Here is a 27,379-nt window from a genome sequence, read left to right on the forward strand (position 1 = left end):
CTAAAGATATAAATGTAATTCAGAGCAAACATCACATTTACAACACTGCTAAGCAAAGATTTTCCCTGTCTTCCTTGTACCAAAAAATATATGCTTCATTCCAAAGGCAAGGGACTGGTATTTGAAGGTATTCCTCGCTATTCTCTGTGGCACAGGTAAAAGCAGTGGCAAATTACCCAAGTGGAGCTCCAAGCTACCACTAGATTGCTTTTGACACCTAAAGCGATTTCTTCAGAGCTAGAGATTTAACCTGTGGACAGGACAGAAGGTTTCAGAGGTTAGCAGCTTTCTGATGAGCAATTTGCATGTTTTATTAGAGTCATATTGCCACTCATTCATCCACATAAGTCCAGGATGATCAGTTACAGCTCGCTCTCTCTCTGCCGCCCCATGGCTTCTTCGCGCCATTATACACAGATAGTTTTTATTTCAGCTTTCTCCAGCCCCCTCCAGTCACCTGCCCATGAACCAGCACTGTCTGGTGTTGAGCGCACTGGTCTCTATGAACTGGCACAGACAGGGCACTTTCCTGTGCTCCATGTGCCCTGCTGCCAAGGCCTGGGGGAGCTGACCGCTGACCAGGAGCCGGACGTAGCAGCCACTGAAGATCACCAGCAGCTGCTGGGCCATCACCTGAAACAAGCATGAGAGGAAGGTAAGAGCAGAGCGTCTACCTGGGTGCCCAGTGTCCAAGGAGACCAAACGCTGGCTCTCTGCCGCTGAACACGGCAGTCTCTCCTACTACCGTTGCTAAGCATAACCCAGTGAATGTTGTGTTAAATACATTTTGCTCGCTCATTCAAACACTGTCCTCAACCATTACTGACCACAGCAGATGCACCTACATCCTACAGCAAAGGAGGCAGAACAGAAAAATAGAAAGCACTCAAAAATTCCCAATAAAGCAACAGAAAAGGCCAGAGAAAGTTAAGCATCTTTGCCAGTCGTACTGAGGCTTCTCTGCTCCTTAAGTAATGCAAAAGAGGGTCCATTTATATTTTATGTACCATCTGTACTGCTGATATAAGTGACCATTCTTACTAGTGGCAATCAGGTTGTCCTTAACTTGGAATATCTCAGAGGTTACCACATGTCTGAAAGGAACAGGATGGGAGCCAATGATGGATACATAACTGCTCCAAATCTGCTTGTGGACAGCAACTTTTGCATGTTGTCACCACAGGGGAGCAACATGAAATGAGTCAGTATCCAGCAGAGACCAGCCACAGGGCCAGGCTCTGCAGAGACAGCCCAGACTGTGCTTGCTGATGGGTAGCAGGGGAGCCAGGATGCCTTCGGGATGTGCCTGCTCTGTCACTAGCTCATGCTCCTTTTTTTCTGCCTGTAGACACCCAGAAAGCTTTACTCTGCAGGGTTGTCACCTCCATACAATTCACTTAATAGCAGTGAGCAGAAAATTGTAAAATAAATCAAAATCATCCCTTTTGAAGCTTCTTGCTGAGAGAGAATGAGGACACATTTGTCACTCAAGGCAACACAAGTCTTTGAGAACACAATTCACAAAGGAGGCAAAAGCTCAGCACTGCAATGCCTCGTCCTCAGACCTGAAGCAAGGGGCCAGTTTCCTAGATAGTCCCTAAGGAGAGGTCAGTTCTCCAAAGAGGACCCACAGACACAGCAGAGTGAGGAGGGAGCTCCTCAAATTAACCAGAAGGAAGTGGCATGTCCATAAGATATGTCAGCGTCTAATTCCAGGCCAGGAAGTACCTGCCTCTACTTGGGATTCGGAGACACGAATCCTCTCCTAGCCCTGGCTACCTAAACTATGCCAAAAAGAATCAGGTCTTGCCAGTGAGATTAGCAAGGGAAAGCCTAATCTGTGAATCCCTCAAGGCCATCAGCATTAAGCCACTCAGCAATGTCAGGACTTGAGAGGCTGTGTGTAGGCCTTGAGGTTTCCAGGTTTTTCTACCAGTGAAAATGGAGGGGTCTGCCATGGTCGGCAGCTGCTGGGCAGAGTTTTGGAGACGAGATGCCTAGGGAGGCAGTTAGGCACCTCTGTCCATCAAGGAAGGTGATTCCTCATTACCTCCGGTGGGCCCTCTGGAATGAGGCAGAGCAACTCATTGCATGTCATAGGCTCTTTCTTTAAGTTCACTCCACTGGATAAAAGAGGGGATTCTTCAGATGAGACCTGCTCTGCTTTTCCAGGATCAGGCTGAACTGCTGTCTCCATAACAACACAGAGCTGGTCCAAGCTGTGCCGCAGGTCTGACTGGAAAAGAAAAGGAGAATTTGGGGGTCTCCAAATACAGGCACCAGGAGATCCTGTAAAGTGCAAGATTTATTATCAAAATTAATCCCGCCAGGAATAAAAAAATAATAATATGGCATTGGCCAAGAGCCATTCACAGCACTTGGAGTTCAGTGTTTCTTTTCATCACCCGTCCCTTGTGTCTGACAAGCCGCAGCCTGCGTGCAATGCATCTCCTGCGGGACGGGGCTGTGCGCAAGCACACAAAGTCGTGCTCCCAGCGCTCTGTGCTCCCGGTAGAGAGGATCAGCCCGCGAGCCCTTCACCTTCCTGGTCAGCAGTGACCAGCAGCAGCCTTGTTATGTTCAAGCTGCTTCTTATGCCAGGGACTGCTCCCAGCAAGATGATCACGGTCTAGCACTAGGACAGGAATCTTGTCTTTAAAAATATACATATATATCAGTTTTATATCAGTCAATGTGAATTGGTTTGTTACTGTCCATCCCGTGCTCTGTATCTGTTGGTTCATCCAGAACAGTCCTGAGATTTTCAGAGGTTCTCATCATGCAAGTCTAATCAGCAAGGTTAATTCAGTGCAGTACAGTGCAGTATATATTTACACACCCAGGTAGAAGAAAATATTTTTTGAAGGCCAAGAGGACAAAATTCATATACAGTTAACCAAGTAGGGTATTTACTTATTCCTCAAGCAATCCCATTTATTTCAAGATGACAGCTCAAGGTGTCAGCTATTTCAAATTGAGAGACATGCTTTCAAAATTTGCCCTTGATTCTTCATGATTTTCCTTTATTAAAGCTGCATAGTTAATTATCCAGACCGGCACATACCACAGGGCCTAAATGAATTCATACGGAACTCAGCACTGGTAAATGCAGTGGTTCCTCCAGCTTCCAGCAGGGAGATGATCAGGAGGAAATTCAGACAAGTGTTTTCTCATTTTTTGTTAAATCCACGCTTGGATCAGTGCATGGGTGCAGCTCACACTGATTTGGGGGACTCTGTCGTGTTCCCAAGTGCAATAGTTGTAATCAGCACTCATCCCACTCAGTCAGCGGGGTTCTGACTCCTGACTCACACGAGTGCCAGAAGCGTGGCCAGACGCAGAGCACAGGATCAGTCCTCTAGCCCATGACTCGCTCCCTTCCCAAAACGCCACTGCCACAGCAGGGAGGAGGCCAGGGCTGGATCCGCAACACGTCCAGCCCTCAGCCTGCTCCCTGCCCACCTCGTCCCCTCCAAAGCCAGGGTATAGAAGCAGACATGCACTCGCCATGGGGGGACGCTTGCATTCCTACGAGGCAGAAACCCAGTCCTCGCGCAACACGCGGCACTCTTCCCAAGCTGTACACATAGCGCAGGGAGCTGAGGCTGTGCTGGCCATCGCTTACCTCTCGCTTCCTCTGCAGGTCCGCGAGGTGGGCTGATAAGGACTGGAGGCACCGCTCTGGGCTGAAGTGCACAAACCACAGCTGGGACGGACAGGGTTAAGGTTTAACACTTTCCACACTTCGTCCTCAGCAGCCCTCCGCCTTGGAGCCCTCAGGGTGCAGGTCTTGCAGGTGGCAGAGCAAAACTGCATGGGTGCGCTCAAGACACATTCAGGAGCCAAACAACACATCACAGTGACTAATTTTAAGCCAAGAGGCCACGTTGCGTTGCCAGGCCAGCCCAGTCCTCTTCACACATCTCCTGTACCCTGGGAGGTGGAAGCTGGGGTAACTCAGGACCATTGCTCAGAGCAACAGTTACTCAGTTCAGTGGCCTTACATCTAAAGAAACCATATGCTCACACTGACTTAGCTCCACTAAATCCCTTCCTGCTCTCTTTTCTTTGTTTCTAGGGATTGAGTCCATCTATTTTTACAAGACTTAGGGTTCTTCAAATAATATCATCCTTCCAGATGGAGGCACTGTTAGCTAAGAGCTTACCAGAGTACCATGTTGGGGATGTGAGTCCTACCAGCTTTGGATACAGGGGCACCCTAGAATGGAATCAAATGTCTGGGTCCTCACATACCTACTCCAGTTGCCGTAATCAAGGCTATTCAAGAACAACATAAAAGCTAGGGGATTAAAAAGGATCTGACATCAGAGCAAACAGAGAAAGCATAAATCCTTGGGTCTGTTTCTGCTCTCAAGCAGTTCTGGGACATGTAGGTAGAGGTGAAGGCTCATCGTATTATTCCTTGTTTACTCAGGAGTATAACTAGACTAGTCTGAACAAACATGTAATTCAAGTTCTTGAGTGTTTCCTCTTCATTCTGCATGACTTCACTTTTGCCACCAGCTCTCCTGTTGTATTCCCTGCTCCTTTCTTCAACCCTGTGCTTTCACCCTTGGTTCCCTCTCCATTTGTATTTCATATTGCTGCGTATATTTGGGAGTGCGTGAGGTTTACCTGTCACTCTGGGACACCATCTCTATCACCTTCCTTCAATACTTTCATGCTATCTTAAAATGTTCTTTCCCCTAAATCTTTGTCTAGTTTAGAAAAGACACCTCTAAAAAGCAGTAAATGAGACTCCCCTCTATCTGGCTTCTTCAACATGCATTTCTTAAAGCCACCAAGATCAGAACTGCTTAGCAGCAAGAGACCGGGGCTGCCATTCACTCACCTGCATGAAATCATATTCTTTAATGTGCCTGAAGGAGGGAACCCAGGGCTATAAATCATTCCTGAAAATGGAGACACTTGGGCACTGTTGACTTAGTTTGTCTTTGCAGGGAAGAATGCAAGCTCCTAGGGTTTCCTCTGTGCTTGTTTTGCCACAGACACATTGCTGTCACTCAACACATAATAAATTATCATGCATGCAAATATGATATGCTTCCAGAAAGAATCGTGAGCCCAAAGGACTAATCTCACTTCAATCTTTCAGATTCATTATCACCAGTGGTCTTTGGGCATATCTCAATCCTCAAATGTAGGAAGGGAAAATATACTCAATCCTTCATGACAACCAGTAGAGAGGAAAAAAAAAAGCTATAAATCCCACCCTCTGGAAATCCTCATTGATCATAACAGCAATAAATAGTTCCACAGCATTAGCTACCTGGAAGAGATATGAATGATTCCCCACAGAAAGGATACTTGTAGGACATTGTGCGGCCCATCCAGGACATCTGTAATCCCTAGAATTAAACTGTGTTTGATAAAGATTTCATTGACAGCTGCCAGCCTCACATCTGTATTCACATTTATCTGTTAAAAAATGCAGGTAAAATTAACATGCTCCATGACAATGGTTGGGCCAGCCTACAGCTACAAACTGCTGTTGGATAATCCCATATACTGTCTCTCTGAAAGGAAAGCAGTGAAAAAGAGCTGTCTGAGGTTAGGGCAGGACTTTCACTGGCCATCAGTATGACCTATCCACGACCAGCTGATGCCTGTGCAGCCAGAAATCTCACTAAGGATTATTTATATTATAGTCAGGATGCCTAACATGGAATTGACTCCCAACATTATGCTCTCCATTCCTTCCCCCAGCTGTCCCTAAATACTGGACTCTTTCCTGAACTTCTTTGTATCCACAAGTTTGTGAGGTTTTCCTTTGGAAAAATCATTAGAGGCTTGCTCCAAAATCTGTTAAAATCAGTGCAAAGACCCCTCCAGATTTTGACARTCAGGCCCTTCCAACACTATCATTCAAATCACTTCTTAAAAGCTTCTGTATGCCTGTGATTCCTGCAAAAAATAAGCAGGCAACAATCAGACTGCTGATGTTGCAGGCTGGCTGCCTCTGCTAACATCTACTCCTTGTTTTCTTCTACCTCCCAGTCCGCCTCTATGAATCTGTTATCCCTGGTTTTATACTTTAACTGCAGACTCTGTGGGTTAGGAGCTGCCTTTTGTTCTGGATCAGTTGCAAGGCAGATGTGGTGGGGACAYGGCCCATGACTGCAGATCACTATGTTGACACAAGTAAATGATGAAAATAAATAGAAATTTATGCCAACACACAGTCCCAACTGCAAGGACTGTCTTCAAACACAGGACAGGAATTCAGCCTTGCTCCTACTGGCAACCCCACACAGCTTCCCACCAGCTACGGGGAGTGTGAACCACACTCTGCAAGGTTGCTTTTTCTGCAGTGCCAGCAGACGCTTTGAGTCAGCCTGCCAGGCTCCAACACCTACTTTTTAGCCATTATGACACCTAACTTGGCTGTATAACATTCCCTGTCTGAACCTGATTTCTGAGTCTGCTCTAAAAATATTCCTTCCTCCCMTGATAATTATGTTCTTTGTATGCATCTAGGAAGCTATCTAGGTCCCAGCACTTTTCTGGGAGGGAAGTCTGCTCCCTGAGTGCTCCGAGTCAGCACACAAGCAATCTTCTCTTACCTTCCTTTGGCGTCGGTCAATAATTAATATCACGACTACCGTGACTGCTACAGCAGCTACGGTCACCAGCATGCTGACCTCCCAGTAATGTCCGAAGGAATATAGCTGTACTGTGGAGTAAATATTTGTCCAGAGAGACATGTAGAAAATCTGTAAAGACCCAGAGAGATTGATGACACTCACAAAACTAAGAAAGCAGAAAAATGTCAAGGAAAGAAGAAAAATACCGCTCCCTTCTCTATACCTTACCATAAATTAATAAAAGCAGCCAAGATTTTCAGAGGATGAGAAAGGACAGAAGTTCTTTCCAAAAACAAATAGGGGAGAGAAATGTCTAGAAAGGAGCCCCAGTTTATTGTAAAGAATTAGCAATTGTCAAAGACAGAGCGAATTATTAATGATGATTCATACTTAGGAAGGATTTCAGCTGACTTCTTCCATTTAGATAAGAAATGCACTCACTGAGGCATATTGATAATACTTCTAATAGTCACTGCATTTAAAAAGTTCCTATGCCAAAGCACTCAAGGCAGTACAGAAGCTATTCAATTACAATAATCCTCAGATGGTGGACACTGACACTGGGCTCAAGGACTATGTTAGGGACCAGCAAAGTTGGCCCTTGCATAAAGATAGGCAAAATTGAATTCATTTGACCCTTACTTCAGGCGGATGCATTTTGGCAGGAGACTGCCTGGAAGCAAACATGCTGTGAGTAGCACAGCATGGCACAGCCTCACCCGGCAGTGACATGACTCTATCATGTTAAACAGGCACCCAAACCCCCCAAACACAGAGTACCAGTTCCTGCAGTATTAGTGAAAACAGGGGAACCCATGTAGAGTGGCTGCCCCCTCCCCCCCCCCCAAAAAAAACCCCACATCTGAAAAAGAGGAGTAAATTTTTTATCACACCCTTGGCACACTGTAAGGGAGCCTTAAAGTAAATGCCAGTGGTTAGGTTCTCTAGAGGAGCTTCTCTCACCATTAATGAAAGAAGCCAAGCAAGACTAGACACCTAATTCAGCAACCAATGAACCAATGCTGACTGGTGCATGGGTCTGGAAGAACACCAAGGAACCCTAGGCACCCTGGAGAATGCCAGGTATAGTTCTTGATACATCTCAGAAGGCAAATACAAGTCCATGCAAGCCTCAGAGACACTCCACCATCCTTACCACAGCAATGGCTATTTGGAACGCCCTGGAGTTGTAGAACATGTACCTCCTCACTTCGGGCTTCAGAACAGCATCCTGAATTAACCTGCTCCACCGATCCACTGCCACCTGCTGAGGAAGGAAACATCAAACTAGGGCCACCCCCCATTTTGGGGCTCCTAGCCCAGTTAGTACAGGCTTGGGCAGTCATAGTGGGGCCAGGCCAGCAATGCAAGTCAGAGGGTGTTCTGGAGCACCTTTCYGCAGAGCGCCCTGGCCCAGGCTCCAATCTCATCTACACAGCTGTCACAGAACAAAAACATGTGCATTTGCCTTATTTGCAGTGAGTAATATCCCCCTGGAAAGTGCTGGGAGAGTGCAAGGGAAAACCTCCTTTTTATGACAAAGGACAAGATAGGACAGATTGTTCCAGGGATGTCCCTTCACATCAGAGTGACTTTCAAGTAATTCACCTGAACCTATGCAGAAGGCTGAACAGGTGTCTTCATGGTGGTTTAAGCCAAGATTATTACAGTTGACCTGCAGTCAATAAGGAATAGACTGTAGTTAAACTGAAACAAGCCATTCATAAAAGCCCCCAAAAAGACAACCACCTGTGCACATCTGCACCAAACCCACACGGGCAGAAAGACCCTGACGGTTACACAGCAGCTATTGCTTGCTAAGGAGCATGTGGGAAGTCTGAATCCACAGAAAACAAGATCATGTCCTTAGAGCTGTGTTTGGCAACAGCAAGGACCCACTCTGTTTTGTGGTATGTTTTTTTCAGAATCAACTATGTAAAAGCCAGACTCTGGGGGCAGGATTTTATGTCTGTACAATGACTCCAAAGTCAAGAGGACTACATGGTGCAAAGGGGAGCCTGCTCACACAGTCTAATGTCACCCCAGTGATAAGCTGTCTGTCACCTGGGTGCAAATGCAAATCATGACAATACAGCTAGCATTCACTCCCAGGGGGTACTGGGAGGAGATTACACATGAGGAGCTTACCTGGACCCCAAGGGACTTCAGTTTCTCTGCACAAAGCTCCATGTCAAAGGAGGTGGCCGAACAGTTATTGTCCATGCTGAGTACCATGAGGACCTGGCCATTGAGGGGTTCTGCAAGAGCCCAAAGGAGTCATGAGCACAGCTCTGGTGTGGGTTTTCCTCCCAGCAGCTAAGGAACAAACGACAAAGGGAAGGCTGAGGAACACAGACCATCCTGAGGAATTTTAAATGGATCCAGAACCCCCCCTCAGACATTTCTATGAACATTGCAAGGGCCTGCTATCCCCAGGAAGGAAGCAGCCTGCGAGAAGGGAGGAAACCCAAAACACATTCAAGGAGTGAGCAGTCAGTGATAACATGATTATCTGACCTTCACCAGGATAATGTCTTGGCTCACTGATCCCTAACGGAAAGGACAATAGTCTGAAGCTACTCAGTGTTGCTGTGGACAGCTATAAAAAGCTATCTGCCTCTTAGAGACATCCCTTACCACCTACTCAACCCACCCTCAGAGAAAAAGATTGGGCAATCAAATCAAGGTGCTTTACAATGACCACATTTTCTGGCATCTCCCAGCTGAAAACCTGTGGCAGCTCAGTGCCACATGGGTGGCAGGGCTGTCCTAGAGCATGAGCACTGGGGTCCTCCAGAGTCCAAGTCCCCACTTCAGCAATGCTCCTGGAAAGTGTGGCTCTGATCAAGGCTTGCAGCTTCCCAATTCCAGCTGGGAAATGTAGAAATATAATTTAGAGACCCAATTCGTGGTCAGTAGCCCAGAAATTGTGATGACAGCCTTCCCTAGGTGTGAGAAGCAGGATCCTTGGAGCAGCAGAGAACTGTGATCCTCAAGCATCCCATCTGGCATTCACCTAGAGTTTACATGAGGGGAACTATGCCAAAAGGAAGAGATCAGGTCTAAGAAAGTGGCTAGTTCAGATGAGATCCTGTTTCACTGAGACATTTCAGCCAGCTCTCCCACACCTCTGCAGATCTGGGGCCAGCCAAGCATCATCCGGGGCTGCTTCTATTGGCACTGCCTGCTTAATGCTCCTCCAAACTGCTGTGCTGGCTGATACACAGTGCGCACTTGTTTTTCTCTTCTCTCCCACTTATATCCTCCAACCTCATCATCTCTTCACTGCCCAGGAATGGGGACCACCAAATAAAATGAGACAATTACATTACAAAAGGGTGCGGCTTCATTAAGTCAGAAAGGGAAGAGTAGGTGTGTCTGAAACCTCCCGGATAACAATGTCCTGTTTATTTGCTGAGCTTAATCTCCTCAAGACACAGAGCAGTGCAGGCTTGTGAGTATGGAGGAGGAATGAAAACAAATGGCCTCAGCCCTTGGGCTTGGATCTCCTGTTCTCCATGGCTTTGGTCAAGTCATTCAGCATATAGTCTTGCCATTTGGTTGCCAAGCTCAGATACCTGAGATTTACAGAGCTTTTCTCTTTATCATCAAAGAGTTGTTTGCTTACCTTTTGCCCACTGAAGGGATCCTTCATTTAAATCACTCTTACAACAGAAGATGGAAGGAAGGGAACTGTTTTTCTCAATTCCACCAGTTTGGCTTTTATAGGCCATGCGGAAGGGTGCCTCTCCTTAGGGGATTCTGCTTTGTACTGTCAGAAATTCAGCACTTCTTAWATCTCCTTTTTCTTTCACTGCTAAGAAACACCTATTCACACCCAACATAGCAGGCAGGCAGCTTGCTGTCCTTCTTGGGGATAAGATTGTGAAACCTTCATTCACACTCCCACTGATTGCTTCCTGGAGATTCTACTTTCCATGAGCATGGGAGTCATTTTCTAGACCTGAAAAGAGGAAGAGAAATTCCAGTATCTCACAGAGTCAGTAAATAAAGCATAACAGCACAGGCTACTTTGTGTATTCTGCTCTTCGGACCCTGCTCCCTGTGGCCCTTATCATCAGTTAAGTGTTAATTAGCCACAAGTACAGTATGCACAAGCTCTCTTTTTGCTGTAAATACTTTTTTTTCTTCTCTCCCTCTCTCTAAATAGATGGAAAAGTTCATCCTTAAATATTCATATTTTGTAAGCATATTCTTATTTTTGTAAGTCCAGAAATAGGCATGATTTCTCCTTGTGAAGACAACAGGCGTTCTGTTGTTCTTCTCAGTGGGAGAAGAAAGTGGGGCCAGTGTAAATACTCCTCCCTTGAAATGATATACCTAGATCACTGAAAACAGTGGAGAATTCCCTACCACACAGAGGAAATGGAAACAGTATAGATAAGGAAGGAAGAAAAATGCATCCACTTAAGGCAGAAACAGGCAAAGCAGGAACTTTCAGCCAGAAGCAGAGAAATTCTTGAGGAACTCTTTCTTTTCCTACTCACCTCTGCCTCTCACTTCTCAGTTGCAGACAATGCCGGAAGCAGATGTGGCACAGCCCCACGGGAGAGGCTGTGTCCATGAGTTCTCCAGGTAAATGCTGCTGACGTAGGTCTCTGTAACACACATCAGCTGCCCACACCTGTGGGTGTTTATTCAAACCAAATGCTTGGCAACTCTGAAGTTTACTTTTTAATTATTTTTTATTCATGCAGCTCAGCTGCATTCCCGTTGGTTCTCCAAAACTATCATTTACTTTTTAACCTCAGCTCTGTCTTACTTTTGTACCAGGACCCTGTTGCTCACTTTTGGGCTAAGGTTCGCTTGCRGAGCTCATCAGCACTGCTTCCCAGGAGGACTGCTTTATTTTTGCCTAACAGTTGTTGCTGCAATTACCCCCTTGCATAAAGGCATGACAGTCATCGGTTGAAGGACTATCAGACAGGAAATTGAGGCAAGCGAAATTACACRAAAGTTTCTTACGATTGCAAAAAGAACCTGCAAAGGACTGGAAACTCACAGTTAAAGGAGTCAGGCTATGATATACTTCACACGGGGTGAGTATTGTGCTTGTGTCTGTACGTGGAATTGGCACAGCACCTGCTTCCAAATCAGACTGCTTCCTCAGGAAGACTTATTTACAGTCTTATTCTAGATTGGAAATAATCTGATACAGACTGAATTCCTGTGCAATAACCCCAAGTGAGGGCACCTACTCACACACAMGCACACAGAGACRCAGTATATCAAACTGGCCATGTGAGCCTTCCAGCAGCGCAGGTGAGACGTGCTTTTCTTCTAAAATATATACTGTTCTCCAGCTCATTTTCCTTGTAGACCATGGGCATACCCATGTAACAAGGCATGTCTCCCAGCATCAAAAGGTAAACAAACAGTGTGTTTTCTCACTCCTTTTCCCTTTATCTTCAGTCCCTTCAGTTTAGTGTCAAACAGGGGTGGAGGGGAACAACACACACACACAAAAAACCCCACCCAAAATAACAACAAAGCAGAGTAAAAACCAAAACAGCCAAAAGGAAAACCTAACCAAAACCTATCACCTTGTCATTGCTGCTGTCACATGAAGCTAGAGGTGAATCAGGGCTCTCTGGCTTAGGCATCTCGAGAATTTTCAGTCCCCCAGCAAACGAGAGCGAAAGGTGCAGCAGGACCAGGACAGCTCAGACTCATCACAGCCCATCTGGGGGCTGCTGGAGGGAATGGCCTTCCCCAGCCAGGAGGAGCTCATAGGGCAAAGCTGCTTTGCTTTAACTTATTTGTGCAGCATAGATCTCATTTGGCTCCGCTGCCTTTGATTGCAGAATGACTGTCTGTTTTTGGAGATCGGTCTCCCTGCAGTCTTCCTCTGCTGTCTCTTGTGCTAACATGAGGGGTATCCTCTTTATCTCCTGAACTCCCTGGGGCTCTGTGGCTTTCTACACCCCTTCTCATTCCTATGCAACACCAATGTCTCTCTGGTGACTGTTCCCTTTGCCTCCTTCAGGCTGTGGAGCTTCTTTTTAAGACACCTCCAAGCCTTAGCTAAACACCAGAACAACATTCAGCAAGTCCTTCTTCATTTCTAGAGAGGTTGGCAGAGACTTACCTATTCCAGATTGTCTCCTGGTCCTGGGGAGTCTGGCCAGCTCCCTCCTCCTCCTTCCTCACTGTCCTGTATCTGCTAACGTCCAATGCTGCTCTACTGTCCCACCACAGAAGGGGGAGGTCTCTTGTTCCAGCAGCTCCAACCTATACAAAGCAGCTTGTGTCAGAATATGCTGCTCTCATTCCCTACATCTCCCAGGGCCAAATGACTAATCAGGCACAGCTCACTGAAGGCAAGAAGTCAGCGCCCCCACACTACCTCTTGCTTTCATTACCCCAAGCTGCAAGCACCAACTTGCAAAATCTTCCTCGTGCATGTGACTTTTCCCCTAGGCTCATTTCAGAACTGTGGCTTTAACCCTCTAGAGCTCCTCAAAAGTGCTTCCCCATCTGCCACAGTAACAGGGAGGAGATCCAGCTGCAGGATTTAGACACATCTTTTAGAGTGTGGGGGTCCAGAGCTGGAACCAGACTCTGAAGGCCTTAAAGAGGTAGCATGAGCTGAATAGTGGCAGTCAGCAGGCTGTCCTTCTCCTCAAACAGCAGAGCAGGATTCATTATGTGCAAATCCCAAGGTTGCATGAGATCAACTGCCGTGAATATATTAGTGAAAGCCAAGCATCAGCGATGGTGCTGTAGAAATCAGAAGATATAAACAAAGGTCTCAAGGCTGAGTCACATTATATTTAGTAAATGGTCTTGGAAATGCACAGTCAGGGATAAGACAAGGTGGGAACCTTAGGCCTCCTCAGAAAGAGGAGGCTGCCCTGATACAAAGGGTAGGTGCAAACTTCCTAACTGCTATATCCCAAAGAAAAGAGGTAGAATTGGGTACACAGTCAGATGGGCACCCCCAGMACTGTCACTCTTGCAGTTTCCTGTGTAGGGGGAAGTGATTCAGATTTCTTTTGTGTGAAAGGATAACACTGAGAGACAGCATAGGAGACAACACTCATTTTGAACTGTGTGGAATCATGGTTTCAGGACCACCAAAAACTTGAGGCTCCACAAAGGCTAGGAACCAATACCTCAGTGAACAGTTAAAAAAAAGAACAGCTTCATTGCACTCCCTGTGTAGACTTTCTGGAGAAAATGCCCTTCTCTTTGAGGCCTGAACTTCTGCAATTCTGTTTGCTCCAGATATTGTTGAGTAATGTGTTAACTAAATCACACGGCTGCATGGGGAACAGAATTGACTTCAAAACCACTCACCCACATGGGATCTTGTTACACTGAAAACTGGCAACTCACACAGTAATATCATCCAAGTACTGAGAAAAATCAGATAATCTTCTTGCTGTTGTCAGTAGCTCAAGGCCCAGCCCACCTCCCCACCCAAAAAGGGGCATGCAAAGCTTTAGGTTCTTTTGCAAATACTCCTCATCAAAAGGTTTGGTTTTACTTCCTCCTCTTTTTGCCAACTCAAGGATCTTGACAGAGAAAGAACATAGCGAGCAAAATGCTTACAGTGAGCACTGCTGGCTCACTGCAAAAAACAGCCCAAGGCAAAACTCTGTGGGGGTAATAATCTTGAAGGGGATTCTCCTAATTGCCTGCAATGCATACAACATAGACCTCTTGCCTAGCAAGAAGTGCATGTATGGACTGATCTTGGCATCAACACCTTATCCCATCAACACAAACAGAAAAATCCTGCTATCCTGGGATGAGTAGCTGCAAAAAAAAGAAAGAAAAAGAAAAAAAAAAGGTAATTCCAAGTTTAAAAGGTTCCAAAGCATGAAAAAAGCCATACACCATTAAATCTTTAGTATCTTAATGAAGGCCATTTGAGAAACAGTAATAGATGCCAGAAAACATGCACACTCTGGCAGGAGAAAACATGTTCAACAGCAAGGTTCAGAAAGTAGGATCTAACCTGCCTCATTCAGATCCCTATGCTGGTGCCAAGCAGATCCAACTGCAAGAGACTCCTTCCAAAACACGTACCTTCAACAGCTTTCAGAAGGAGGTGCGGCACATTTAAGTTAGGCCTCCTACCAGGATGGTGAGAGAATAATTTAGCTAAACAAGCTTTTCCTCTGAAAATTTCCAAAGCACCTATTTCATGCCTATTTAAGAAACTTAGGATAAAGCTCCACAGCAGCTTAAGCCAATCTAAATCAAAGGCAAGACTTTCCAGCTGTTTTTCTGAGTTAGTTTTCCACCAAACCAACTCCCTGAACTCCCTAACCTCAGGATCACACAAGTGCTGATGCTGGCCCAAAAGAGATGGTGGATCTGCAGGTAGAGTTGTGTGGAGTCAAGGTCTCACAGTCCCAGCTCTTCCTGACTTCAGCTTTCATCAAATCACATGCTTAGAAATCTTTGGCAGGTATTGATTTTCTGGGCATCTTATTTGGGGCATAACTTTGATGCTTCTGTTAGGCAGGAGAGCTCCTACCAGATATCTTCTCAATCCAAACAGACACCCTGTAACCACAAGTCATACAAAATTCCATCTTGCAGCTAGTTTATAAAACATTCATCAATGATTAATATATTTCAATAAAAAACTATTTTATTTTTTAGATTCCAGATGGGAAACAAACTGCATATCATATCTCAGACTTTGCATTGATGCCTTTATATCAGGGTTTCTGGAGTGCTAAGACAAGTCTGTAACATTCCTATCTCACCTATTAGCAGCCCCACAATAACTTTAGCATTAGGCAGCCAGAAAATAAAAATTTAACCCTACTAAAGCCAACAGGGAGAACTGCAATGAACAGAAAATACAATGTAAATCAGTAAACTCGAAAGGAATTTGGAGAGACAATCAAGCAAAGGCTCCAAAGAAATAAGGAACTAACTGACTGTAAAACAGAAAGAGGAAGCCAGTAGGAGGATCCCAACACAGACCTCCATCCCCGAACTACAACAGCCCTCTGCAACTGGACTTTTCACTTCCTACCAGAGGAGCCTAGTTCATTTCCCTTCTCACTCATCACTCACAAAGACCTGCAGGACATAACTTTTTCAAAAGTTTACTGGAAATTCTTCTGTTTCAGGGAGCCCTCTTGAAACCCTCTGAAACCAGACTCATTTAAAAAAGCAAAACAGAACTGAAGAGCCCATGCCCTGCAAACAACGCTCCTCTGAAGTGCCTCTTGATTGGGCACTCAAAAATTGAAATCAAAATAAATAAAAATGCAGACTTTTCTGCTCCAGGAAGCATCTGGCAAGGCTGTATGTTCAGCTTGTGCAGCCTGGTAAGGGATTTGGGGTTTGTTTTACAAGAATCAGAATGAAGGCAGCTTGAGGTTTCTGCCTTGGGCTTCATTCACTGGTATCTAGAAAGAAGCAAGTCCTGACCTACATTACCCTATGGCAAAGCTATTTACAAAGTCTCCCTCTCTCACTTCCCTTGCTCTTTGCCCCTTTTCTGCTTCCAGGTCTTAATTCTCTGATAATTAGGTGATGAACTCCCACTGCAGCCTTGTTAACAGACGGACGCTTTTATCCCACTACCTACTCTCAAAAAACACAGATGAGACTTTACCCTTCTTTCCCATGTGGTTTAAATTGGTTGTCAAAGCCAAAAGTTAAGGGGACAAAAAGATCCAGAGGCACAAAGAACGACTGCACAAGCCCATTGCCTTGGGGAAAGGGAGTGGCAACACTGCAGTGGTGGAGATGCTGGAACCTCCACAGCCACCCAATCTGCAGCTTGTTCACCCTTCCTGTTAAATCTTTTCCATTTCAAATTAAGCTGATTAATTCTTCTAGCCTCAGTGGATCTGGTGAAGAATTAAAGTCTGTCCTCTCTAAAACATCCTCTCATTTATTTCAAGACTTCTCTTTTCCTTTCTGTTATACAGTCTCTAGACTAAACCCCCGGCCTTTCAATCATTGCTCTCAGGCGCATTTGCCAAGCTTCCCAGGGCCCTTCGTTGCTCCGTTCTGGACTCCTTCCAATTCACTTACATCTCTTCCAAAGCTCAGTGTCCAAAACTGGGAGCTGTATCCAAGCAGAGAATTCACCAACACTTAAGAGCATAGTAACTCTCTCTCTTTCTCGCTTCCATTTTACATATGACACTTCTATTAACATATTGTAGAATGAGGAGCATTTTTCAACAGCAAAGCATTTGCTGGCTCAAATTCTAGCGGAGTTAACCATAATTTCTACAATTTCTGCAGTGCTGTATAGGTGGTTCCTGATTACTTTGTTTTGGTGTATTTGATTTCACCTTCCATTTTTTCAGCTTTGCATCTCTCTTTAGGGAGTTTCATGCTGTTGATTTCATATCATTTCTCCCGTTTATCAAAATCATTTTGAATTCTAATCCAGTCCTCTAAAGTGCTGGTCTCTCTTCTCAGTTTGGTGCCCTGGGCACATATTGTAACTGCACGCCCTATTCCATAATGCTGCATTAATTAATATATTACAGAGAAGCTGATTCCAGGAAAAAAAACTGTCATTTGAAATGCTTCCCCAGATTGACAGCGACCACTGATACATCCTCTTCAATAGTGGCTTTCCAAAAAGGGGACCACATACCTTTTGAGGTCATGAAGACCCCATCTGCCTTGGAGAACAGAGTCAAAATCTTTATGGAAGTCAATATGAAAATCAAGGTACAACTAACTACCTCTTCCCTGTCAAGCAAGTTACCGTGTAAAAGAGCTGGACACAGTTTTCCCTTGAAAAGTCTCTGTTGATTAGTTCTCACCACCCTCCACCCCCAAAGCGCTTGTAGGTTGGCCTGGCATTTCTCTTGCTCTCTCTTTCAGGGACCAGGCCTATGCTGATTCGTCTGCAATCTTCCATACAATCAAGAAGGGAAAGAAGAGAAAGAAATGGGAACTTTTTTCCCTTCTCCAGTCTCTGGGATAACCTCATCCTCTATCATGTTCTTAATACCACTTCTGAAATCCCTCCACTTGCTTCAAGTCTCACTGCTTTATGTAGATGTTTATTCTTTAGTCTGCTTTTTTCCTACTCTGACTTCCAAGACCATATTTTCTCTACATTTATTACATTATTTGATACATTTAACTTTTCTGTGATATTTGAAACAAGCTAAAGCTGATAAGACTGTTATTATTACTGTTATTGCTGCTTTATTTGTGACAGATTGCATGCAATTGCAGCTTCTGCCTGCATGGGTTTTGTTTGAAGTTCTGTAGACTGCAATGGTGAATGGCAGCTAACCAGGCAGACCTCATATTTCTTTTGATGAAACTGCATTTTCAGTGGATAGCTGTTCCATCATTTTTTTTTCTTCCAGTGAGCCTTAACTAGGAGAACATAAAGTTGTTGAAAGCCTTGTTTTGCCCTTCCCCTCTTCCTGCACACAAACTCTTCTCTGATGGACTCTCCCTTATTATTTTGTCAAACAGCTCAGCAAAGCAGATATATTGACAGTCATTAAATATAAAAACTTAATTTCACAATAYCTTTAAATTACATGTTTCAAATGAAAAATGACACTTGCTTAAGGGATAAAGCATGATTCTTCTTGCTTCCTACTTCTGCCTTTTTCCTATGAAGACTTATAGTATTACGCCTCTTTTTATTATGGTAATGCAAAAAATCCTTCTTGCATCTCAAATTAAAAAAAGGGAAGCTCGCTATGTGCCCTGGATAATGATTCTGTTATTGATCCAGCAGATTCTTTATTAGATTATTCTGAGACAGCTGAATGTAATTTAATAGCTATTTATTTTCTATTCTTACGCCAGTCTGAGATACARTCTTTTCTGCATGAAACTAGTACTTTCTCCTTTTAACCTCAAAGAAAGATTAGACTAACCTCCAGTCTTAGATTATTTCAGGGAACTGTCTTTTTAAGCAGAACATTGATCTTGAGGGTTCTTGGTAGTCTTTTCTTCTAACACTTTGAAGTCAAATGCCCAGTTGTGATCAGCAGGTTCTAGGCTTTTCTTTCTTATTATGCATTAATGCAAGAACTGCTGATGTCAGATAGAAGGAGAAGAGATTCTAGATGAGGGGAAAAAAAGACAGAGGAAAGGAAAAATGATCAGGTTTCATAAAGGCAAAAGACAAGGAAGTGAAGAGGAATTGCATACTTTTTATACAGTTATCTACAACCTAGAGAAAAGATTGAATGATGGTACACCAGAATTGGAAGAGAACACAAACATATTGAGGTCAGTGTAAATTAAGGTGTACTTTTATAAGATATGGCCCAGCTACTCTAAATGCAGCCTACTGCTGAGAGAGACATCTTGCTGTGCACCCCTCATGAACTGCCTGCAGGCCACAAACTACCGGCTTTTCTGCAGAGTGACTTTTTGCCAGATGACCACCAGTGTGGGGGAAAAAAAACAGGAGCCCAAAGCTGTGGACAGAAGAAAGGGATGAGGGACTGCCAGCAGCCTGATGGTCTTATGTGTAGCACCAAAAAGAGCCCCAGCCTTAATTAAGACCATGAGAAATTGCGGAAGGACCTCACAAAAGCAGAGGAATGAGGAGTTTAAGGTTGCCAAGCACAAACTTGCACACTGGAATACCTTGAACTATTTGCACTGAACATCTTTAGCAGCCAGACTGTCACCACAGGCAGAACGAGGAATAGTTCCATTTGACCTTCAGCACTAGCCACAACACAGAAAATTTAAGATCCTCTCTTGTGGTTCTAAACCCCTCCAAATCAGTCTAGCTGGGGAGTTTCTGATGAAGCACTGGCAGTCAAATTCCTCCCCATTTAATGAAAGTTTTCACAAATTCCCGGAYTGCAAAAACTTAGGCATGCAGGAGATTTCCCTCCTTTGTTTCCTCTGTTTGGAGCCTGGAAATGGAGGAAGGGAAAAAGGGGGGGGGGGGGAGAGGATACCTTTAGGCCAGAAAAAAATCACTTTCTCCAAAACAAAACACACAAGTATCAAACAAAACATTCTTATTAAAACAAAAAAACTAGAGACTGTTTTTACTTCACAGGAAGCACCATAAGCCAGACGCTAAAAGTAGTAAGCTCCCCTGCCAATCCACACATTAACTAACTAAATTTTTCAGATGCCTGTGCCGTTTTACTGCCTTGCCGTTTGCCTGCTTTTGCAGCACCTCATGGGATAACCCAGGCTGTGAACAACTGGGGAGGCACCTCCCTGTTTTCACTGCACATGCTGCATTTCAGYGCTCCTTTCCATTGCTAGACCCTTCTCTCACATTTTTGGATTTAACTGTGACAACTGCACAGGGAATCAAGCCCAGAGCATTCTGGGTCTGAAATGACCAAAAAATACCTGGACACAGGAATTCAGCCCACTTCATTCTATATCCAGGCACCTACTTTACCACCCTGCTTCAGCTGCTTGGTAACAAGGCTCCAATTATCCATCTAAACTGGTCTAAATGAGAAATATTGAYGTTGGAACTGCTCTGGCATAAAGAATGAAAACTGCGCTCAGCATCCCCACAATTGTTGGTGGTTCGTCTCTCCTCAGGACCACCTACAGCAAAGACTCGAGCACAAAACTTCTCTGTACCAGACAAAAGGCTCTTTAACCAGGGCACTCCTTGCTTAAACAGACGGCAGTCAGAAGGAGAAGCTGACCTTCAGACCTAACAACGCAAACTGAGCAGGGAACAAGCTCGTCAACACAGACCTGCCTTAAAAATTGAGCTCYGGCTTCAAGTGGCACAAATGCATGTCCTAATTGTACCTCTTACTGCATGTTAAGCCCGTCCAGGTGACGGTCATATTTTGGTGTTAATAAGCCATTTCTCCACCTGGTGCTCCTTCCATAGTACAGATGACAAGTCTTCCTAATGGTATTTTAAAAACAAAAGATATCAGCTCTCTATAAATACATACATAATATTGGGAAAGGAATCCCCCCCACCCCGCAAAAAAAGTTAGGCTGAAACACTGCTGACAAACACGGATGTGACTGATGTCAAATCGCACTGTGTAAATACGGGAGTGGTACCACGAGAGTGCTTATTTACAAGCAGTTTTAACTGGGAGAAATCAACAGCAGCAACTACTGACATGACTTTGCACGAACGAAACAAGACATGCACCCTGACCACTTTTTTACTACACACAGCACAAGGACTCCGTGGTCGGGCTGCCAGTCAGTCAATATTTTCATAAGCCAGGGCTCAAGTAAAAGAATCAGATACTTGTATGTCTGCAAAGCAGCTTCTGGCCATTTGGGGGGTACAAGAGCAAGTTTTGCGTTGAATACATGGAGCCACAACATCTGCCGGGCCAGCGCAGCATGAAGACTTTGGAGACAGATTTGTATTAGAAGCTGGGGTGGGTTATGCTTTTATTAATCGAAGTTGAATTCTAGATAAATCAGATCTCAAAGGCAAGAGACTGCATATCTAGGTCCAGGCCTCTGTCAGTGGAAAATTGTTCCCTGCAGAATATTTTTCTGGTGCACTCTGGCTTAGGTACAGAGATAGGAGTAGGTCTCCTTTCCCCAGAGCACCTCAGTGCAAAGAACTTTCATTTAAAATGAAATACCTACACTGCAAACAAAGCCAGCCTTGCTTCTATGCAAAGCTGTACAGTCAGGTAATTCTCAACAGCAAAGTTTTTCAGGGAAACRTTACAGTGATAAAAAAGAAAATTGATATTCTTGCAATTTAAACATTAACATTAAAACTTCCTGCAAGTTCTAAAGGGAAAGTCTTCATACCACTTTTTACCAGACAGGAAATCATSACAGGAAGGGTGGGGGTTTTGTTTGTTTTTTTGTTTGTTTGTTTTTTAATTCTTCCTAATCTAGACAGTAAGGATACAAAAGTCCCTGTTAACAAAGGGAAATTTATGAACCAGTACGATAAAGTAGAGAGCGCACTATCTTTTTTCTGAACAAAGCAGCAGTCCCTCTTTACAGATAAGCAAGCTGGATGAAATTAGTAATTATAGCCTGGAGCTAGGGGGACTTTTATGAATAGTATCACACTGGAACCTGAGCACCTGTTCTCAACAGGGAAGTGTTTCATCTCCAAAGGACAGACAAAAACTAGCACGGTTGCAACCTTTTATGAGGCCATCTAGCACCTTTCCAGTCATTAGACCAGATTGATTAAAACTGCTTTGATCCTATTCTCCTTGTACTGACCTGGCTCTTTCCCAGCGTGACACATTTTACTTTGCAGGGTGCTTTTGTTTCAATTTTACAGCCTGGTTAATGGTTTTAATTCCTAAAGAGATCCTTTCAGAACTACAGTACACTAATACAAAATATTACTACAGGAGACACCGTAACAGTCTCTATTCTTTCATTGCCCTATGTGACTATGGGCAAATAATCTTTCCTTTGTTATGCCTTTCATCCATCCCGTTTTCCTCCCTCCCAACTGCAATCAAACCCTACCGATCTGAGGAATTTTTTCAATGCTGCACTGAGGGTCAGTGGAAACAGGGTATTCTGTCTGCAAAACAGCATCAATTAAGGTTCTTGGTTAGATTCCCAACTGCATGAATCTTGGATCTGATCAGCTACAKGCTGATCAAGGTGGTCTCTCCTCTGTGAAAAGCCTTAAGCTGAACTCAACAAAAAAGTAAAGCTACATGTAATTGTCTAAGGGTGGGAGGGGGAGAGGGAGAACCTGCTGAAACATGAAACTTCTTGATGTTCTTTTGGGTATTTTTGATTAAGGAGCTAGACAGTGAGGCAAATACAGTCACAACACACTTCAGTGTTCTTGGGTATAGCAGGATGCTGCATAGGACAGTATGACCTTGGCATTAACAGAGCAGTGACCAGTACCTGACGAAAGGAAGGATAATTACCGCACAGTGGCCAACTATCAAGCTATTCTAGTGAACTGGCAACATTATTTCCCCTAATGGTCACAGGAACATTTGTTCCTGAAGGTTTTCAGAATGATCTGGCAGGTAAAGCATCGGACTGGAGCCAAGAGGTGTAATGGGTTTTAAACTCACCTGCTGTGACCTTCAGACATTTGCTTTCTCTCTTACTTTTTCTTTTATCAATACTTGATATTCATTCTTCAGAGTCCAGACTCTCACCTAACACAGTGAGTCCCGTCAGCACTCTCAGGAACAAGGGAGCAGGTACAATAAGACTGACTAAAGAGACTTCAGAGTTAAATAAGTTTTTACTTTCAAGTGTCATAGCGCCAGACTTGTAACTCAAGCTAATAGTAGAATATACAGAGGATATTCAATACAGAGAAACTTAAGCACCTGAAAATTACCAGCCAGTACTGCACAGCCAAAGAATTCTTCTTTCTAGGCTTAATCCCATGTGAAGGTTAACAACACACCAAAAGATACAATCTGGTCTACAAGAATACAGTTACACAGATCTAACAAACACAGCCTCAGGCTCTCCATTCAAACCTGGCRAACCTCTGACTCCCGTTTCCACTTCTCCAAGGAAAACTGATCACTGAATACTAACCAGAAAAAAAAAGGGAGCGCTAATGTGCCAACTTGAATATATATTTCACAGCTTAGCACAGATTCAAGACATGGCCATTTAATGTTTGAATAAGCTCTGAATCTATGTCAAGAGGCAAACTAACAGAACTCCAACAAGATATTGATGACCTGCAACTCATTGAAATAATTTAACATCTTTACAAGAACAGTTAAGGTATGGCTAAGGGCTGTACATTCCACCTGAAGCTCAGATGTTACTGCCAGCGTTTCCAGTATGCTTATCCATTTTTCCACTACTACCCATTGATGCGATAATTCACATGGATTTCAGGTTTGATGTCACACACTAGTGACAGCAGCTGGGAGAGTACCACCTCACGGTTCTTCTGGAAGTTCTGCTGGATTATGCTCATCTTCTCCTGGGTCTCCTTCTCAACTTCAGTGGTGCAGCTGCCATGAGATCCGAGGGCCTACAAGCAACAAAGGAAGAAAAGTTCACAGGCAAATAGTTTGACAAAGAAAATACTATGACTGGCTCCATATTCAGTCCTTCTGTACAGCCTCAGTGCATCTTACTGCAGCAAAGATTTATGGTTGAGAAGAACTGCACATGGAGAGACAAAAAAAAGYTACTGTTTCATGCTCTTCTCAGATTTGCCACTAATCCTGCCCAAGTTCAGGTACCAGCTGCAGCTCATGCCTTTCTATCCTCTCTCATTCATCAGCTATCAGTTTAGAACATGAGCTTCCRTAAGCAGAGCAAGAATGCCTGAAATCAAGGTGCTATTGTCCGTGGAACTGCARCTAGGAAACCCTGGCCATTACTGCAGTAAATAGCTTAAGAAAAATAATACTCATGATTTAGTTTAAGCACAGTCTTCACATCATCCCATTGCTTCTGTTCTTTGAGATTCCTTATGAAAATTCTTTATAAAAAAAATCTCTGGCTTCTTAACATAACTGTGGGACACATCATAAGCACAGCAAGCAGTCTCCCACCCACCTGCCCCATAAGCAAGGGCAGAGAGAGAAAGTTCCCATTATATGTGGGGAAAAACAGAGGCAAAGAAAGTATGCTGAGAGAGAGACTAGCACCTTGGGTGCCTTCCATTCAAAGTTTCCCTCTCCAGAGAAAGGTGAMTAAAATAGAACCAACTGACAGACTAGTAAAGTCCACTTTATTAGCCTAGAATTGCCCAATACCATGCTGCCTAGTGAACCAAGCTAAAAAGCGCTTGTAAAAATCTAGTCTTGACCTAGTGGCATGAAAGCTATTATGCAGGAGAACAGAGGAGGTGGTACTACACAGACTGGAAGGCTGACAGAGGGGAGAGTTTTCTGAAGGTCATTTTCTGAAGACTTCACAAGAACTGACAGGGGCACACAGCATGTGTAAACATCCTGCCTGTGCTACTGTTCTCAGATGGTAAAGGACTTCAGTTTTGCACCTTTTGGGAGAATAAGAGGAAAATACACCCCCTGAGACACAGTAAGCAAGACTGCTGATCAGAACARCAAGCCTTACAACTACTTCGGCAAGAGAGCATCATCTGTGAGGCACGTGGTTTTTTTCCAAGTTAGCAYTGTAAAAACTAGCTTGTGACAGGAGGAATGAGCTGTCTTATTTGACACTGCTACATACAGCAGGCTTTGCCAGGCTGAGACCTCCACCAGGGCACCAGTCAATACATGAGCCTATTAAGTTAAATCTTTACCAGTTAATACTTCTGGCTTTTGAGATGCAGCACACAATGTTCTGATTTATTTCCATTGATCTCTCCCTGACACGTGGCTGCACATTTGAGGAAGGCAGTTAAGGGAAGTACATCTCCTGCAAAGTATTCCACCCTGCAGGCAGCTCTCAGGGCAAGCAACACCAACTGCAGGGCTAAGGGTCTGGGTAGGTAACAGTGAATTATCTAGAAAACAAACCGCTGCTTCCTTGGCTTTGAACTCCTTCTCCCTCTGCAAGCGGTACTGTTCAATCTCTGCCTGGGCTTCTTCTTTTGCCTGCTTCAGCCTCCGATTCTTTCCTGTTTTGAAAGAAAGTACCATGTTAAACAAAGAAGAGAAGGTATTGAGAGCATGTTTCCCCACACTGCTCCAGCTATATGAGGCAAAACAATCACTGTAGCATCTGCAGCACCTCGTCCTGTAGGAGGCCATCAGCCACGCTCATCACGGCATCAGCCACAGCACAAGATCTCGGCTCTTCCATATATGCGTTGCTAACCAATCTCAGGAGCACCGGGCTGCCTGCATGCCACTGAACCATCACCAACCTCACCAGGCAATAAGCTTCCAACAGCAAGAACTGCACAGGTTCTCTAATCCAGTGGATGCACTTAGACAACCTGCAGGCCTGGCTTCGCTCATGCGAGCGTACAACATCTCCAAGATTCCAAACAGCACAGCAGAAAGAACATGCAATCTTAGTTTTGCAATCAAAGAACCGGCTAGTGCATGAACTTCTCCTCCTTGACTCTACCATCTTCCCTTTCAAGGCTATCATCATTAGAGTGAACTACAACAATCTACTTCTCACAAAACTGTAAGAGGTTAGAACTGCAAGACAGCAGAGCATCATTAAATAACAGCACCTGAAGTTAAAAAGATGATTTGTTTAGGTGGGGCTCTTTGAGAAAAATTTGGGCTCCACTTAATAGGAAAAGCTGACCTCAAGCCCCAAGAAGTAGCTCCCTGCTCTATAAAATATCTGGTCATCTACATGAAAATATACTGCTTTCATCGCAAGAAAAAAATTAAAGATTGAAAAAGTGTGCACATAAGCATATCCTATCCCTCAACAAAAAATCCTGATGCTGTGAAGGAAAGGCTTTTGATGTTGGACTCCTACTGGGGAGCAGTCCCCACTTTCGTGTCAATTTTTCAGTAGGAGAGAAGTCGTCCAACTCATTTGACACTTGTGCAGGTTTCTCCAGCTATTGACACAAAGGTGCCTCCCTGCTGTCACAAAGCATTCAACTTCGCCTTGCACATCTTCACACAGAAGAGAGATTTCTGGATAACCAAATCACAGCTGCGCTCCCAAGGAAATGACAGTCATCACTAAACTCACCATTGCTGAGAGCATCCCTTTGGCCTTCTCACTAGTGAGGCAGGCAGCGTTTTGTCTATAGAGTTAACGCCTCCTGAACAGAGAACGCACCGCACGCTCTCTCCCTTTCCCAGGGACACCCTGGGAAGCAAACCCTGCTGAAATAATGAGCACAATATAACAATCCACACAGAAAGGCAGAGAGAGCCCCTCCTAGCTTGAACACAGAGGGCTTCGTGCTTTGGCTGTGCCTCTCACAGAATCACAGAATCGCTGAGGTTGGAAGGGAACTCTGGAGATCATCTCTGTTCAGCTCCTGGCCATCCGCACTCTCAGCCCTAAACTAGCAGTAAAACACTGATACCATCTTCACTAGCTGTCAGTGCTGGGCAGTCTCTCAGGCACGGCGCAGGCCGGGAAGGCCCAAAGCAGCAGAGAGGCCTGCCCGCAGGCTCCCCAAGACCCTGCTGATGCTCAGGCTGGGAATTAGCTTGCTCAGCCGGTTCACGAGGGGCAGCTCCAACACCAGCAGCATTGTAAACCAAGAAAAAGGAAAAAAAAAACAAATGGCAACAAAACGGATCGCTGGAGTCTTTCTCTGCCAGCTCGGCAGGGGCACGGTCGCACCACCTGTGAGACACAGGCAGCTCCGCGCCCGGAGGGAGGCAGGCAGGCAGGGAGCCGCCGCGGCAGCCGGGCTGCAGGAGGCCCGAGGGGCCGCTCCAAGCCGTCAGCCCTCCGGGGCTCCGCGCTTCCCCGCGGGGCCGGGCAGCCCCCGCGCCTCAGGCCGGCGGCCCGCAGCACGCCGGCCCCGCATCGCCTCCCCCAGCCGAGGCCCCCCCAAGCCGGCGGGCGCCACGGAGGCCCGAGGGGGCCCGCAGGCCCCGCCGCCGGGGCGGAGGGCGGCCGCGCCGCCCCCTACTCACGCTTGCGGGCCTCGGCCACCTTCTCGGCGGCGCGCTTCTCGGCCTGCAGCAGCTGCTGGATGCCCTGCGACTGGCTCGCCATGGCGGCGGCTCCGCTAACGGCCGCGGCAACGGACGGCGCCGCGACGTGCTGCGTCACCGCCGCGCCGGGGCGGGGCCAACGCGCCGCCTGCCCCTCGCGGGGCCCCGGCGCCCAACGGCCGACGGCACCGCCCTCGCGCGGCCTCGGTGCCGCCCGTGCGCTTCTGATGGGCGCAGAGCCGCAACGCGCGGGGGCCCCGCTTGAAAACGGCGCTGACAGAGCTACAAGCTCCTCRGGTGTCGCAGTRCCGAGCTGAGCAGAGCCCA

The 27,379-nt window shown here is 45.3% G+C and overlaps 2 protein-coding genes across 23 annotated transcripts; both read right to left on the minus strand.

Annotated features, from left to right (window-relative positions):
• Window positions 1-286: 286 nt before the first annotated feature.
• On the minus strand, window positions 287-22,672 carry TMEM268 (transmembrane protein 268). 22 transcript variants are annotated; one of them, XM_026059581.1, is made up of 16 exons: window positions 22,586-22,666; window positions 20,286-20,445; window positions 19,191-19,468; window positions 18,470-18,657; window positions 12,973-13,346; window positions 12,715-12,857; window positions 11,114-11,250; window positions 10,234-10,569; window positions 8,754-8,863; window positions 8,214-8,280; window positions 7,808-7,872; window positions 6,585-6,734; window positions 5,329-5,439; window positions 3,626-3,706; window positions 2,051-2,236; window positions 287-633 (listed from the first exon to the last, which is right to left on the minus strand). In XM_026059581.1, the coding sequence occupies exons 8-16, from the start codon at window positions 10,337-10,339 to the stop codon at window positions 454-456; spliced, it is 1,056 nt and encodes a 351-aa protein (XP_025915366.1). In that variant the 5' UTR covers window positions 10,340-10,569; window positions 11,114-11,250; window positions 12,715-12,857; window positions 12,973-13,346; window positions 18,470-18,657; window positions 19,191-19,468; window positions 20,286-20,445; window positions 22,586-22,666; the 3' UTR covers window positions 287-453. The 22 variants fall into 22 exon arrangements, 20 of the variants coding, with proteins under 20 accessions (XP_025915366.1, XP_025915364.1, XP_025915359.1 ...); XM_026059579.1 differs by having other exon boundaries at window positions 20,286-22,071; XM_026059574.1 differs by adding an exon at window positions 14,905-15,143 and having other exon boundaries at window positions 20,286-22,645.
• A 70-nt stretch (window positions 22,673-22,742) lies between these two features.
• On the minus strand, window positions 22,743-27,167 carry ATP6V1G1 (ATPase H+ transporting V1 subunit G1). Its single transcript, XM_026059596.1, has 3 exons — window positions 27,032-27,167; window positions 24,980-25,080; window positions 22,743-23,517 (listed from the first exon to the last, which is right to left on the minus strand). Exons 1-3 carry the CDS (start codon window positions 27,111-27,113, stop codon window positions 23,344-23,346), a joined length of 357 nt encoding a protein of 118 aa, XP_025915381.1. The 5' UTR covers window positions 27,114-27,167; the 3' UTR covers window positions 22,743-23,343.
• Window positions 27,168-27,379: the final 212 nt, after the last annotated feature.

The sequence above is a fragment of the Apteryx rowi genome, unplaced genomic scaffold, assembly GCF_003343035.1.
Source record: "Apteryx rowi isolate R43461 unplaced genomic scaffold, aptRow1 scaffold_16, whole genome shotgun sequence".
Lineage (NCBI taxonomy): Eukaryota > Metazoa > Chordata > Aves > Apterygiformes > Apterygidae > Apteryx > Apteryx rowi.

Excerpts from the sequence above, each read along its gene's own strand:
- ATP6V1G1 (XM_026059596.1), bottom strand. The coding sequence starts at position 27,113 with ATGGCGAGCCAGTCGCAGGGCATCCAGCAGCTGCTGCAGGCCGAGAAG. Across the intron at positions 25,081-27,031 it reads GGTGGCCGAGGCCCGCAAGC|GAAAGAATCGGAGGCTGAAG; the intron begins GTGAGTAGGGGG and ends CTTTCAAAACAG. Across the intron at positions 23,518-24,979 it reads TCAAAGCCAAGGAAGCAGCG|GCCCTCGGATCTCATGGCAG; the intron begins GTTTGTTTTCTA and ends TGTTGCTTGTAG.
- TMEM268 (XM_026059587.1), bottom strand. The coding sequence starts at position 10,339 with ATGGCCTATAAAAGCCAAACTGGTGGAATTGAGAAAAACAGTTCCCTT. Across the intron at positions 7,873-8,213 it reads AGCCTTCTGCATAGGTTCAG|CAGGTGGCAGTGGATCGGTG; the intron begins GTGAATTACTTG and ends TTCCTTCCTCAG. Across the intron at positions 6,735-7,807 it reads CTGAAGCCCGAAGTGAGGAG|ATTTTCTACATGTCTCTCTG; the intron begins GTACATGTTCTA and ends GGGTCTTTACAG.